Source organism: Plecotus auritus, assembly GCF_963455305.1.
Source record: "Plecotus auritus genome assembly, chromosome: 3".
NCBI classification, from domain to species: domain Eukaryota; kingdom Metazoa; phylum Chordata; class Mammalia; order Chiroptera; family Vespertilionidae; genus Plecotus; species Plecotus auritus.
In genome coordinates, this window is record NC_137772.1 from 218,720,390 (window position 1) to 218,735,780 (window position 15,391).

The window sequence follows — 15,391 nt, forward strand, 5'->3', positions numbered from 1 at the left end:
CCAGCTGCCCCTGTGGGGTGCTCATTCCACGCGGGCTTCGTGTGGCTTGCTCGCGGCTCCTCACCATGGCTCCGTGCCACAGGAGCTGTTTTCAGACCCATTTCACAGATGGGGAATCGAGGCCAAGGCGGTTGAGGAACCGGCTCACTTCAGAGTCCTGCACCCTCACACAGCCCTCACCCTCTGACTCTGATTGCACGACCCCCCTCCCCTCACATCTGCTAGAGAAAGAAGCGAGAAGGAAAGTGAAAGCAAAAGCTGCTTCTCTGAAAGCCCTGGTTTCCCAGAAGAGGTGCTTTTCTGCGCCAGGAATGTTTAACCCTGACCTTTTCACAATCCCTGCTCCGGCCAAGGCTCGGCAACTGCTGGCAGGTGGCCGGGGGCGGGGCGGGGCGGGGCGGGGGCGGCGCTTGCGCCTGGTTAGCAAAACCCGCTGGCCGCTGGCCACTTCCCTCACTGTCCCCGCAGCCTGGACAGACACTCACAGTGCCCTGTGGACCTGGAGGCCCCAGAGAGGTGAGGACGGAAGGCAGGCCGCAGTGAGAGCGGGTGGGGCACAGGCAGAGGAGGGAGGGCTGCTTGGGGGCCTGAGGGGTCGGCTACAGACAGGAGCTGTGGTCAGTGCTGCTAGGGTTCAAGTCCCTGTCCTGCCAGTTACCAACTTGGTGAGCCTGGGAAGGGTCTGAAATTGAAATTCATTTCCTTTTTTTTTTTTTTAATTGAATTTTAGAGAGGAAGGGAGAGAGAATAGAGATAGAGATAAAGATAGAGAGAAACATCGATTTGCTGTTCCATTTATTTATGCATTCTTTGGTTGATTCTTGTGTGTGCCTGACTGGGGCTCGAACCTGCAACCTTGGCATATGGACGATGCTCTAACTGAGCCACCCGGCCAGAACTGCAGTTCAAATTCTTTGATAAACCAGGACAGGAGTCTCCCCGTCACGGGCCATGTGAGGTTTAAAGCAGTGGTCACTAACCAGTGGTCACTGAGGTCCTAAAGGTTGGCGACGGCTGGTTTAAAGGAAAACCTGACTAAGGGTGTGATATGACCAACCAAGCGGAGTCTCCCCCACCCCCCACCTCGGCCCCCATGGGCGGGGGACCCCAGGGTCCTAAAGGGAGAGGGCCTGGCTCCCAGAACGTGGGAGACCACGGGCCGGCGTTTCCCTGGAAGCTCCCTGCAGGCGAGGTGCAGGGGTGTGGTCTTTGCAGAAGGAAAGAGGCTGGGTGAGTTGTGGAAAGTGCACAGCCAACCCCAGTGTCTCCTGGGTTGCAGGTTTCTTTGGGGTAGTCATGGGAAGGAGGGGGCCTGCCCCAAGCTGTGTTTTCAGAATCACCCACCTTTTCTTAGAGTGGAGGCTGGGGGAGTTGGTTTGCGGGAGGAACCGCCGGGCGACCCGGTGGACTAAAGGCTCCCTAAGCAGGCGCACGAAAACCGTCAGAAACGTGAGCCCTCAGGTGGGCTGGCGTGGCTCCGTGGTGGAGCATCAACCTATGAGCCAGTTGGATTCCCAGCCAGGGCACATGCAAGGGTTGTGGGCTGGATCCCGTGTGGGGCGTACAGGAGGCAGCCGGATCAATGATTCGCTTTCATCATGGATGTTTCTATCTCTCTGTCCCTCTCCCTTCCTCTCTGAAATCTATTAAAAAATATTAAAAAAAGAAAAGCGATATGAGCCCTCAAATGAAGTGACATGGCTTATCCAGTCATCAACCCCACTGTCTCCTCTCACATCCGGGGAGGTCAGTGGGGAAGGGACCCATTTGGACCAAAGAGGTCCCTGCTGTCCCCTCTGCCCTTCGCCCACCCGGTAGGACTAACATGAGAACTGGGGGTGTCACAGGTGCTGGTGGAGAAGGGCTCCAGGGCAGTTTCTCAGCCTCAGCACCACTGACGTCCTGGACGGGGTCGTTCTCTTGTGGGGCCGCCCTGAGCATTGCAGGGTGTTTAGCAGCATCAGATGCCAGTAGCATCCCCACCTCCCACCAATGTCTACAGACGTTACCAATATCCCCTGGGGAGAAGACCCACCTCCGATTGAGATCAACTGGAATCACACTGGGCTCTCCTACTTACCAACTGTGTGACATTGGTCTCCTCGTGCCTCAGTTTCCTCATCTGTAAAATGGGAATAATATTACCATCCATTTCACGGCGCCAGAGAGGATTAAAGGTGCCTAAAGTAAGTGGGTGCATGTCTGGCTTATACTATAGGCCATGGGCACCCCGGAGCCAAATCCCCCAACCCAGCTTTATAAACTAGAGAGGAGAAAACCTTTTTTTCTTTCTTGAAAAAAAATCTTTGATGCATTAATTCTACCTCAAAGACTATCCCAAAGAAATAACCAAGCATGTGACCAACATCTCTAGAAGGATCAAAAGTTATTTATAAAAGAAAAACTGAAACTGCAAACAACCCAGAGATTCCACAGCAGGGGAGCAATTAAATGCGAACCGATACCTCCACAGGGCGAAATGCGACACAGCCTTAAACTGTGTGAAACGCTTTGGTGCTATGAGGAGCCACTAGAATATAATGTTAAGTGACAACAATTCATGCAAAACGGTAGGAGCAGCAGGAGTCTAAATTGTTTTTGCTTGTAAAATAAACGGCTGGCAGTGTTTGTTTCTGGGTAGTGAGAGTACAGATGAATCATATTCTTTGTTCTAAAATGTCTATTGTAAATCTGCATTCATTGAAATAATTAGAGGAAAATGGGCTATAAGGGTTTTTGTAACGTCCAAATAGGTAAAGGAGGATTTATTCTCTAAGATTTTTAGAAGTCGAACAGGAGGAGCGGGGGAGGAGGAGGTCATGAGAGAGGGGGCATATCTCGAAGATGCCATTTCTCCACAAGCCCCGGGAGCGAGTACCAACGACGAGGGGGTGGGGGTGCGGAGATGGCGGGGGCGGGGGGGGGGGTGGAGGGGTGGGGGGGGAGGGGCGGAGATGAGAGCCAGCGTGTTCCTTTCCTAAGGCTGCGATGGGAACAGGACCACACACTGGGCGGCCTTGAACCGCAGAAATGTATTCTCTCACAGTTCTGGAGGCCAGACGTCCAAGACCAAGGTGTGAGCAGCGCCGATGGCCCCCTGCTGGCGCTAGAGGAGAATCAAGCCTTCCTTGCCTTCTGCAGCTTCCAGTGCCCCCTCCCCGCTCCCCCGGAGTTCTCGGCTCGGGCCAGTCCAGTCCTTGAGCATACGGACCCCGTGTGCTACCCTTTCCATCTCTGCTTCTGTCAGCGCATCGCGTTCTTTTCTGTGTCTCTCTGTGTCCTCTCCTCTTAGAGGAAGGAGATTTAGGCCCACCCTTAACCTAGGATGGTTTTTATCTCAAGATCCTTAACTAATTACATCTGCAAAGACCTCTTTCCAAATAAGGTCACATTCTGAGGTTCCAGCTGGACATAAAATTTGGGGACACATTATTCAACCCACTCCAGGGAGCAAACAGTCTTTAAAAAGTGTGTTGGGATCACAAGCAGACACATCGCTGAGACAAAACGTACAGGAGGGTGTACGGTGACAAGCAAGCGTGTCTTTCAGCCCTGACCTTAACAGGGTGAACCAGCTTCCTGTCTGCACAAGCACAGGGATCTTTTCTGTACACAATGGAAGCATCTCTGCAGGGTCTGCTCCCTGCCTTTGCACTTACTGTGTCTGTGGGCGGTCCCTCCACAGCTGCCTCTTTTGGTCTCATGGCTGTGTATCATGTCATTGCTAGATAGGCCATAACTTAGTTCACCAATCCACTTTAAAAGAGTGCTGGGTGGCCTGTAGGCTTTTAAAACTATGGATAATGCTGCAATGCTCCTTTTTTTGTGTCTGCATACAATGTCTGCTATTTAAAAACTAGAGGCCCAGTGCATGAAATTCATGCACTGGTGGTGGGGGGGGGTGTCCCTCAGCCCAGCCTGCACCCTCTCCAATCTGGGACCCCTTGGGGGATGTCCAACTGCTGGACATCCCTCTCACAATCTGGGACTGCTGGCTCCCAACAGCTCGCCTGCCTGCCTGCCTGCCTGATCGCCCCTAACCACTCCCCTGCCGACCTGGTCATCCTTAACTGCCCTCCCCTGCAGGCCTGGTCCCCCCTAACTACCATCCCCTGCAGGCCCAGTCGCCCCCAACTGCCCTCCCCTGTAGGCCCGGTCACCCCCAACTGCCCTCCCCTGCAGGCCCGGTCGCCCCCAACTGCCCTTCCCTGCAGGCCTAGTCCCCCCCAACTGCCCTCCCTTGCCGGCCATCTTGTGGTGGCCATCTTGTGACCACATGGGGGCAGCCATCTTGTGCAAGGGTGTGATAGTCTATTTGCATATTACCTCTTTATTATATAGGATTATTATATAGGATAGACTGTTTTTTTAGGTTCACAGCAAAATTGGGGGGAAGGTACAGAGATTTCCATATACCTCCTGCCCCCACACTTGCACACCCGCCCCCATTACCAGCATTCCCTATGGAGCCCACACTGACCCATCATTATTACCCGAATTCCATAGATTGTATTAAGGCTCGCTCTTGGTGTTGTGCATTCTATGGGTTTGGATGAATGTATAGTGACATGTATCCCCATTAGAGTATCACAGAACAGTTCAATTTCCTAAAAATCCTGTGCCCCACCCACTCACCCCTCCCTTCTCCCAACCCCTGGCAACCCCTGATCTTTTCATTTGCAAAGTTTTGACTTTTCCAGAATGTCTCATAGTCAGAATTAGAGAGAGTGTAGCGTTCTCCAGCTGGCTACTTTCACTTAGTAATAGGCATTGAAGGTTCCTGCATGTCTTTTCATGGCTTGATAGCTCATTTCCTTTAGCATCGAATAATATTCCATTGTCTGGACATCCCGCAGTTCATTCATCCACTCACGTACTTACTAAGGTCATCTTAGTGGCTTCCACGTATTGGCAACCATAAATAAATCTGCTGTAAGCATCCCTGTGCAGGTTTTTGTGTGGACATAAATTTTCAATTCCTTTTGGGTAAAATACCAAGAAGCACAGTTGCTGGATCATATAGTAAGAGTATGTTTAATTTTGTAAGAAACTGATAAACTGTCGTCCAAAGTGACCGTGCCATTTTGCATTTCCATCAGCGATGACCAAGAGTTGTTGCTTCGCATCCTCACCAGCATTTGATGTTGTCATTGTTCTGGATCTTGGCCATTCTCATAGGTGCATGCTGTGTTTTTAAGTGTTAATTTTGAGGAAATTGGCCTGGCTGGCGTGGCTCAGTGGTTGAGCGTCAACCTGTGAACCAGGAGGTCACGGTTCGATTCCTGGTCAGGGCACATGCCTGGGTTGCAGGCTACATCTCCAGTGTGGGGTGTGCAGGATGTTTCTATCTCTCTCTCCTTCTTCCTTCCTCTCTTGAAATCAATAAAAATATATTTAAAAAAAATTTTTTTGAGAAAAGTATAGATTCCCATACAGAGAGATCCCACATACTTCCCTTTACTCAATTTCCCCACCAACAATGGCTTACAGAACTCTAATATCACAACTAAGAAGTGGATGTGGATACAAACCACTTACTCAGATCTCACCAGCTCTCCTCCACTCATTGGTGTGTGTGCATGTAGTTCTATGCAACTTTTCACACGTGTAGATTTGTGTGATCGCGGTCACAGTTAATTTGCAGAAGTTCCATCATGAGGACCCCTTTCCTGGACGCAGCCACCTCCCTGGCCTGCTGCACCTCGGCTCATCCTGTAGGTTTAACTTTCTGAGCCTCTGTTTCCGCTGTAGCACTTGTAAGAAGTGCATGTAGTTGGATTTCGCCTTCTGACCCAATCGAGGAGTCTTTTTCTTTAACAGAGGATTTGTATCCTGCTCGTAATGATGAAAAATGCAGGAACTACTGTCCCGCAACATTTATGGAGACAGGCAGTGTACCTGCGACTTCACAGGTGAGGAAAGGGAAACGGAGAGCAGTGAGTGAGTTTCCTTGAAATCACAGAACTGGTGAGAGGCGGAGGCGGGCTGTGGTCCACTGGACCACACTGACTATACTAATGCCAAGGTCAGCTTTTTCCTCCCGCAGCGTGAGACACATCAGCCAGACGCCCCGTCACCATGAGGATGGAAAAGAGCCAGGAGACCATTTCACACATGGCAACAACAGAGACCTCACCAATCTGCCAAGGTAAGCTCCCCGTCCCCGCCGCTTGCATTGGAGGGAAAAGCAGAGTCCAGTGACGTCGTTGTCAGAGAACGATGGCGAGCGGAATGGCCCAGAACACATGAGAACACAAGGTTACACAAAAACCCGCAGTCACACCCCCCCTCACTGGGTTCCAACACTCGTCCTTAGTTCTGCCCTTCGCCAGCTGCCGTCTCCTCGCTGCCTGGCTGAACTGGTGGCGTCCTCCAGGGCTCAACCTTGGGCCATTCTTGGCTTCTACAACTCTCTCCCCAGGGATCACATGCAATTTTAAAAAACATATATTTTTATTGATTTCAGAGATGAAGGGAGACAGAGAGAGAAGGATAGAAATGTCAATGATAAGAGAGAATCATCGATCAGCTGCCTCCTGCACGCCCCCTATGGGGCTCGAGCCTGCAACCCGGGCATGTGCCTTGACTGGGAATCAAACCACAACCTCCTGGTTCATAGGTGGACGCTCAACCACTGAGCCACTCAGGTGGGGCTGACATGCAGTGTTGGGGCTTTAACTGCTTTCCACACTGTTGGCTCCCACATTTGCTCGTCCAGCCAGAACAAGACTCATCTATCCACATCAGCATCATTTGGATGTCTAATCAGGTATCTCAAACTCAATCCACCCCAACCTGAACTCAATGCCCCGCCCAGAAAACCTTTACCCATCTCAGTAGATGGGATCTTCCCTGTAACAGTCCTTCAGGCCCCAAACCTGACTCACCCTGAGGTCACCCTTGACTCTGCTCTCGCCCATCCCATATTCACTGAAAATCCTGTGGATCTCTTCAAATCCATCGTTTTTATCGTTTCCACCAACCTGGTTCAAGCAGCTGCCGCCTCTTGCTCTGACCATTGCAATAACTTCCTAACAGGTCAGCCTGTTTCCTCTCTCCCAAACCTAGTCTATTTTCCAGCCCAAGCGCTCATTTTCACACCTACCTTAAATCAGGGCCACTGCCAGACCACGTGGTGCCTTACGGCTGATTAGAAAAAGCCTACGCACACGTGGATACAGCTCTGTGAACACATAGCTCTACAAATGGATGGCCACCTTGTGCAATCAATCAATCAATCAACCAGTCAATCAAAGTGCATCTCTCTCCTGACAGACATGCACCTCCCCCGGTCCCTGACCCCCAGGTCTTACCACCTAGCAAGTAGATTCTGGGAGGGCTTTCAGACCCCACCTGTGTGCTTAGACAGGGCCTTTTGCAGCTCTCATAATATTATGATGTCCTTGGGAATATGACTGGTACAAAGGGGCCTTATAAATTGTTTCCATGTCCTGTGTAGATGATCTTTTAGTCATTAAATCAATCCTATATAATAAAAGCCTAATATGCTGAGTGTCCGGTCGTCTGATGACTGGTTGACTGTCCAACCAATTAAAATGTAATCTATAATAATAAAAGCATAATATGCTAATTAGACTGGACAGCCAAATGACCTTCCAGATGTCATTCCGGACATCTTTCCAGACAAAGCTGCTGCAATGGAGGCTGAGGCAGAGGTGGTTAGGGCAATCAGGCAGGCAGGAGAGTGGTTAGGGGCAATGAGGCAGGCAGGCAGAGGCAGTTAGGGGTGATGAGGCAGGCAGGCAAGTGGTTAGGGGCGATGAGGCAGGCAGGCAAAGTGGTTAGGGGTGATGAGGCAGGCAGGCAGGTGAACAATTAGGAGCCAGTGGTCCTGGACTGCGAGAGGGTGCAGGCCGGGCTGAGGACCCCCCCCCCCGCACGAATTTCGTGCACTGGACCTCTAGTTTGTTCACAATAGCCAATGGCTGGAAACTATCTAAACATCCTATCTAATAAAAGAGCAATATGCAAATTAACCATCACTCTGCTATACCCACAAGCCATGCCCACAAGCCAATCAGTAGAGAATATGCAAATAAACCCAGCCAAGATGGCTACTGCCACAAAGAGCAGGAGGGAGGCATGGGTTTCCCTGGCAAGGAAGCTTTCCGCCTGCCCTTGCCGGCCTAGGCCTCCACTCAAGGCTACAAAGTCAATAATAGAAGATACATAAAACCAAACAGAAATGGTGGCAGCCACGGAGCTGGAAAGAGCAGGAAGCTAGGGTTGCCCACGGCGATGGAGGAAGCCAAGCTTCTGCAGCCCTGGCCGGCCCAGGCCTCCGCTTAAGGCTACAAAGTTTCAATTATAGAAGATAAATAAATCCCAACAGAAATGGCTGCCACTACGGAGCAAGCAGAAGGCTTGGCTCTGCTCCAGGCTACAAAGTTTCAGTTGTAGAAGATAAATAAACCCCAGATACCAGGGCCTCCGCTTGGGTTGCCGGGGGGCGTGGCCAGCCTGCAAACCACCACAGGCCCCTCGCCCAGGCCACCCCACGCCCCAAGGGAACCCCCACCCTGATCCGGGACACCATTCAGGGCAAACCAGCTGGCCCCCACCCGTGCACCAGGCCTCTATCCTATCTAATAAAAGAGTAATATGCATATTGACCATCACTCCAACACACAAGATGGCTGCCCCCATGTGGTCAAAGATCCTGCCCCCATGTGGACACAAGATGGCCACCACAAGATGGCCAGCAGGGGAGGGCAGTTGGGAGGGACCAGGTCTCCAAGGAGGGCAGTTGTGGGTGATCAGGCCAGCAGGGGAGGGCAGTTAGGGGTGACCAAGCCGGCAGAGGAGGGAAGTTGGGGCAACCAGGCCTGCAGGGAAAGGCAGTTGGGAGGGACCCAGGCCTGCAGGGGAGAGCAGTTGGGGGGGGGGACCAGGCCTGTAGGGGAGGGCAGTTAGGGGTGACCAGGCCTGCAGGGGAGGGCAGTTAGGGGCAAACAGGCTGGCAGGGGATCAGTTAGGCATCAATCAGGCTGGCAGGGGAGTGGTTAGGGGCAATCAGGAAGGCAGGCAGGTGAGCAGTTGGGAGCCAGTAGTCCTGGATTGTGAGAGGGATGTCTGATTGCTTCAACGGGCAATCGGACATCCCTCAAGGGGTCCCAGATTGGAGAGGGTGTAGGCTGGGCTGAGGGACACTCCCCCCCCCGTGCATGAATTTCGTGCACTGGGCCTCTAGTCTATATATATAAAAGGCTAATATGCAAAGTGTCCCCCCGGGAGTTTGACCGGGAGACCGGGAGTTCAATCACATGCTATGACATGCGCTGACCACCAGGGTGTGGCAAGGGTGTGCGCGGAATGAAGGAAGGCCCCAGCCGGCAGCCAGAAGGCTCCAATTGGCCCTTATCGCCCGCCAGGCCTACAGACCCTGCACGTGAATGAATTTTATGCACCAGGCCTCTAGTATCAATTGATAAAAGAATAAACAACCTAAACATATCCATTGACAGAGAATAGATAAGCAAATTGTCATGTATTTATATAATGAAATACTGCATACCAATCATGTTTTAAAACTGCTGATACCTGAAACATTTATATGAAGTTCAAAAATAGGCAAACTAATTAGTGGTTATAGAAGTCAGAATAGTGGTTCCCTCTGGGGTGGGGTGAGTGCTGCCTGGGGGTGGTCACAGGAAACCTGTTCTCTGTCTTGGACGATGATGACATTCCTCCAGGTGAAGATGTGGAGCAACAAGATAGAGATCTGTCCCCTGAAGAAAGCATATTTTTGAAAGACTTTCCCCTGATGAAAGCGGAACTAGAAGTGGCCATCAGAAAGTACCGTGACCTCGCAGATGACATCGACAGAAGCCACAAAAATCTCACCCAGACCAGCCTGGTGACCAACTCGCTCGCTGTGGTCTCTGGAACCATGAGCTTCCTGGGGTTGGCCCTCGCTCCGGTCACAGCCGGAGGAAGCCTGATGCTTTCTGTTGCTGGTCAAGGTTTGGGGACAGTAGCTGGGGTCGCCAGCCTGGCGACCAGCATTTGGGAGTACCGTCACAGCAAACGAGTCCAAGCTCAGGTCCAAAGCGAATTGTCTGCCCCTGACCAAACGGTCGAGAAGGCTGTGAGCTGCGTCGTGGAGGCCGGAAGGAATGTCTATTACTGTGGGAAAAACGTCAAGAACATCCAGAAGAACATCCGGGCCTTGCAGATAGCCAGAGCCTACCCGCGCCTGGCTGAGGCCGCAGAGCTTCTCCTCCTCACTGGCCAAGTCTCCGCCCGGACGACCAGGAAGGTGCAGAGGGCCTTTAAAGGCACCCCGCTAGTGATGGGGAGTAACGCTTTACTGCGGAGAAGCGCCTTGGCCTACCTCTCCCTCGGCATGGACTTGAGCTGCCTCCTGAAGGACTGGGAGCAGCTGAAGCGGGGAGCCAGGACCGAGTTGGCAGACACGCTGAGGGCCCAGGCTGAGGAGCTGGAGAGAGAGCTGGCAGAACGCACCCAGCTCTATGAGAGCCTGCAGGTGAGGCTGGAGGGAGGGGTGAGGGACTGGGGCTCATGGGCCCCCAGGTTTAGGGGAGGGTGTGAAGGAAGCCAGTGTGTGCAGTTTGCCTGGCTGCCCCTGCGGACGAGGGCTCCTGGAGATGATGGTGCGCAGCCTGGACCGTGCCCCTGTGTCTCCCTTGATGTCCCTCCAGGTCCCTGGCCTGGGAAGAGGGGCTTCCCTGTTGTACAGAAGAGGACACTGAGCCACAGGGGGTGTTGGGGATGGAAATGTGTCCCCCTACTATCCATATGCGGAAGGTCCAGTGAGACTATTTGGAGATGCCGCTTGGGGAGGGGTTGGGGTGGAATGAGTTCATGGCGTGGGGCCATGATCCCTGACCAGAGACCCCGTTGGCCCGCACCTTGGTCTGGGCCTCGCGGCCTCCGGAACGATGAGAAATTACGCATGGTTTTCTGTCATGGTGGCCCTGGCTGGCTGGGACAGGGAGCTTCTGTAACCTGCCCATCTCTCCCAGGTGGAGCGGGTCAGGATGAAGCTGGGAGCCGGACTCTAGAGCTGGCCCGGCTCTGCCCGCCTCTGCCCCAGAGCACTCCTGACATGGGCGGGTTTTGTTTCTTTACAGAAACGCTTGCAGAAGAAAAGCCTTAGGAGCTCATCTTCCAAGGAAGCCGGGGTGACTCTGTCTCAGCCCCCAGCCAAGCAAGGGAAAGCAGGACCCCAGGCCACAGGTGAGGCGGAGGCAGGCTAAGCCAGCGGCTCAGAGTGGAATAAAAGGGGCAGGGGACAAGGGTGGCAGAGAAAATGCCTGGGGACTTGCTGGTGGAATTCCTTCCTGTGCTCTGAGGGTCTCGGGCACTGTCAGCTGGCGAGTGTCGTGAAGGTGAACCTGTCCTCTCTCCTCCATTGCCACCCCGTGTCTTCATTGTCCCTTGTTCCTTCGGGTGGGGGGGGGGGGACGGGCGGGGTGGAGTGGGGTGCTAACTCAGTGGCTTCCTCAGTCCCCACTCACTCTCTCCCAGTCGGTCCACATTCCTGTTTTCACGCTGGGCTCTCTATGAAGTGCTGATGGTGAGACAGTAGGGTCCCTGATGGGAAAGGTGTCACCGGAAAATAAAAAAGGCCTTTCGAAGGGAGAGGGAAACTGTTATTTATTTGAGACCAGTAAGGATAGCTCTTGAGGAATCATGAATTCAGGCAGAAGCCCAACTACTATTCTGATTAGGAGACAAAGGCCGGGGGTATTGATGGGACAGGGAAGGGGGACAATTAGGAGGGAAGGACCGGGCACCACGTGAGTTTTGGACTTGGAAACAAAAGAGTGACCAATTAGGAGAGCACAGGGTCAGAACATGGGGAAGGGGCCCCATCAGAAAGGGTCAGAGTCAAACCAAGAACCACAGCATTTATAAACTGGAGACAAAGGACACAAGACAGATTACAGATTTTAGATTTTTGGATGTAGACTTTTTTCCCATTAGAGAGCAGGTTTTTCCCATTTGGGGGCCCCTCCCAAGGGGGACCCCTTTAGGGACCCCTCCCTCCCCGCCCAGATGGAGTTTGTATATGCTTCCAATAAACTTCCCCATTTTTTTAAATTAAGCCTTTTTGTCCACGAGTTTATTCTTCAAACTTTGTCGGACAAGGACCCACGAGAAGAAGTCTGTACCCCGAAGCCCACGTGTCAAAGGCGTTTCCATCGGTGCAGATGACAGCACACAGGGAAGCTAATTCTAAATAACGTTACTTAATTTTCAGTCCAGTGGTCATCCGTCCAGTGGTCACAGTAACTGCTGTCTGGTGATCGCGGCAAGCAGTTTTTTCGGTACAAGACTGCCGAGGCCCCTTTAACATTCCACAGGCACATTGCACACAGGCAGGTGCTGGGGGCGGCAGCTCCAGCTCCATTTTCGAGGGGCTCCGTTTATACGATCCTTCACAAGGGTTTGCAGTGTGCTTCCTTCCTCATCAGCTCACCGCCGTTTTTTCCTCTTGCTCTCTTCTCTCCCCCCCCCCCCCCCCCCCCGCCCCGCAGCAATCGCCGGATAGGATCCTCCTTTGTTTGCACACAAAAGGATTGGAACCTGCTCGACCAGATTCCATCGGGAAAGGGAGAGGCCCTGTCGTCCCCAAGACCCCAGTTCCTGCCTCCTTCGGACCCCAAGACCCCAGTTCCTGCCTCCTTCGGACCCCAAGACCCCAGTTCCGGGCCTCCTTCGGACCCCAAGACCCCAGTTCCTGCCTCCTTCGGACCCCAAGACCCCAGTTCCTGCCTCCTTCGGACCCCAAGACCCCAGTTCCTGCCTCCTTCGGACGGGACGTAGGAACTGCAGGCACCTTCCTGCCTTCCCCGCTCACCTACCTTAACCATATGCCTGTTTGGGTTTAAGTGTTAGCTGCTCTCTTGAAAGTAGTGCATTGACATTAAATACACTTTTTTAAATTCCAGAACGTAAAAAAAAAAAAAAAAAAAAAAAATAGGGGGTGGTGCTAACCTGCTTACCGGCTTTCTGTGGTTGTCATTAGACTGCCTGCTGGGACCCTCCCTCAGGCTGTGTTAGAACAGTTTTTTTCCTGCAACCACCTGCGTTTTCTTTCTCGTTCTCAGTGCTCTCCTTCGCCTGCAGATCTATTACTTTTCCTTGTGCTGTTTTCACTTAGCAATATTTTCTACTATTCAGTGTTCCACCTGGCTCTTATAAACATTGTTGTTTTAGGTTGTAAAATATGCTCTTGACTGTGCGTACAGTCTTTTCATTAGACATGTATTAGTCATCACTCTATCAAAACCAACTCAAACTGGCCTCCACTTAAAAGGCTTAGGGGTACAAGTGGGCTTCCGGTGTGTCTGGAGCCAGAGGATAACAATGATGTCATCAAGCCTCGGGCTTCATTTCTCAGACTTCCTCCACCTGCAGTCAAGAGGGCCCCAGCATCCCTAAATACGCCCCCTCCCACCTGGAAAGAGGCGGGCCAGAAGCCCGGAGACCCACTCTGATTGGTCACCAGCCTTTGCCTGTGTGTTGCTGGGACCTAAATGGTCTGGGAACGAAGCCAGAAGCTAGAAGCCGAAAGGCAACAAATGATGCACAAGATGCACCTTCCCTTTCAGAAACACTTAGATGGGTTCAAATCTCTTATTATACTCGGTGGCAGAATGAGAATATGGTTGTATCCCCAAAAGCTGCTGCAGTATTATTAAAATTCTTTTCTGAAAGTAGAATCTCTGAACGGGGGATACCGCAAATAAAAAATGACCTCATGAAGGGACAGGAGGAGTCTTCCCTCAACCCCCCGCGCCCTCCCATCACATTAGTAAAACAATTGTTGGAAATTTAGGGACGATTGTACAGGGGGTGGGGAAAGACGCCACGTCAACATTTTGGACGACACCTGCCAGTCTTGCGATCCAGGGGCCCTAAGCAGCTGTAACCCCGCGCCCCGGCCAGTGTGTTTCCAGCTTTTGTTGCTCTCAGTTCCTTGTTTTCATTTTTTTTTTATGAGCAAAACTGTAAGTAAACAGCTCTCTGCACATTTTACACTGATCTCTTAGTGTATGAGCACCCTTAAAGTTCCGAATAAACATTCTCCATAGTAACACATGGCATTTGACATAGGTAGTCATGGCGCTTGGGGCTTGGCTTGTGTTATAATAATGGAACCCCTCTAATGTATGAAATAATTATTGTGTGAAATGTTTGCTGTATGGAAACCCCCAATACTCTGTAACTTCCCAAATTAATGAACACCCCACTCTCTTGATGTAAAAGCTCTGAGCCCTTAACGTGTAAACGCCCTGCTCCCAGCATAAGGCACACGGTCTGGCCCACACTGATGAGGACACAGGTTGTTTACCGCGGTCTATATAACCCTGCGGCGGCCTTCAGTTGAGGTCTCCTCCCGGTAAGAGGAGGACTCCACGTCGCTCCGAGAGACAAGCCCCTGACTGCTCTGCTGTGTGAGCCTGAACCAACTGCGGCCGCCTGTCTGTCTCCGTCTTCGTCGTCTGTCCTTCGGTGTCCATCCCGGGTGGCCTTTGCCGGAGCCTAGGACCCACTAGGAATAGGTCAATAAACCCCGTGTGATTGCATCTAACTCTGTCTGTGTGTCATGTGTTCCGGTTCGGCTCAGCTGTCTGGACACTGAAGCACCAGGGGACAGGCCGTTACTGCTGACTCCTGGTCACCTGCGTTTGTCCCACTGAGTCTAGACAGATCATCAATTAACTGGGGCATAATTGGGACAGCTTGTTTGGTGGCATGTCTGGAATTTAGAACAAAAGGATGAATTAGAGAAAGGAGCTTTGAGACTCACCTCTGACCCGCATTTGCCAGGCATTTCTGAGCTTTGGTGTCTTCGCCACGAAGTCAGTGTAACCTGAACGAAACCCACCACTCCACGTGGGCGCGGATGGCGGTGGCCCGCTCACAGAGATGGAAGTCTGGGGGGAAACACCTCGACAGAAATTCAAACCCTTGAAAAACGTTTGAGCCAAAATCAAAGGTGGTGGGAGAGGTTCATTCTTCCTCTTCTCTCAGTCTCAGATTGTCTTCCAGGAGGGCCAGAAGCTCTTGAACTAACTCCTCCTCCCCCTCTGCCTGGCCCCACCCTCTGCCTGACCCCACCCCCACTGCCTATATATGCATACAAGTTCATTGGTTGATCTCTTCCCACCCACCCACCCTACCGCGCCTTTTCTGTCTGTTCAGGAGAGATATTCTTAATTCATGGTTACAATTCAGCGACACAAAATCACAGTGCAAAACTGGCCTTCCTTTCTCTGATAGGCAAGCTCATGCAGACCAGTACTGTCCAATGTGGCGGCCACTGATCGTGTGGCTATTGAGCCTTGGAAATGCGGCAAGTCCAATCTAAGGTGTGCTGTAAGTGTGAAATACACAC

At 52.1% G+C, this 15,391-nt stretch overlaps 2 protein-coding genes across 5 annotated transcripts in view; one reads left to right on the forward strand and one right to left on the reverse strand.

Annotated features, from left to right (window-relative positions):
* MB (myoglobin) overlaps positions 1-14,872 on the reverse strand; it is a 63,940-nt gene extending 49,068 nt beyond the window's left edge. Inside the window, exon 1 of the mRNA XM_080660675.1 lies at positions 14,804-14,872. Within this exon, the coding sequence (XP_080516801.1) occupies positions 14,804-14,816 (13 nt within the window). The 5' untranslated portion in view covers positions 14,817-14,872. The remainder of the gene's footprint in view (positions 1-14,803) is intronic.
* Positions 452-13,219, forward strand: APOL6 (apolipoprotein L6). 4 transcript variants are annotated; one of them, XM_080660672.1, is made up of 6 exons: positions 453-516; positions 5,821-5,912; positions 6,031-6,148; positions 9,714-10,507; positions 11,115-11,220; positions 12,525-13,219. In XM_080660672.1, exons 3-6 carry the CDS (start codon positions 6,079-6,081, stop codon positions 12,536-12,538), a joined length of 984 nt encoding a protein of 327 aa, XP_080516798.1. In that variant the 5' UTR covers positions 453-516; positions 5,821-5,912; positions 6,031-6,078; the 3' UTR covers positions 12,539-13,219. The 4 variants fall into 4 exon arrangements, with proteins under 4 accessions (XP_080516796.1, XP_080516798.1, XP_080516797.1 ...); XM_080660670.1 differs by lacking the exon at positions 5,821-5,912 and having other exon boundaries at positions 452-516; XM_080660671.1 differs by lacking the exon at positions 5,821-5,912 and having other exon boundaries at positions 6,047-6,148.
* Positions 14,873-15,391: the final 519 nt, after the last annotated feature.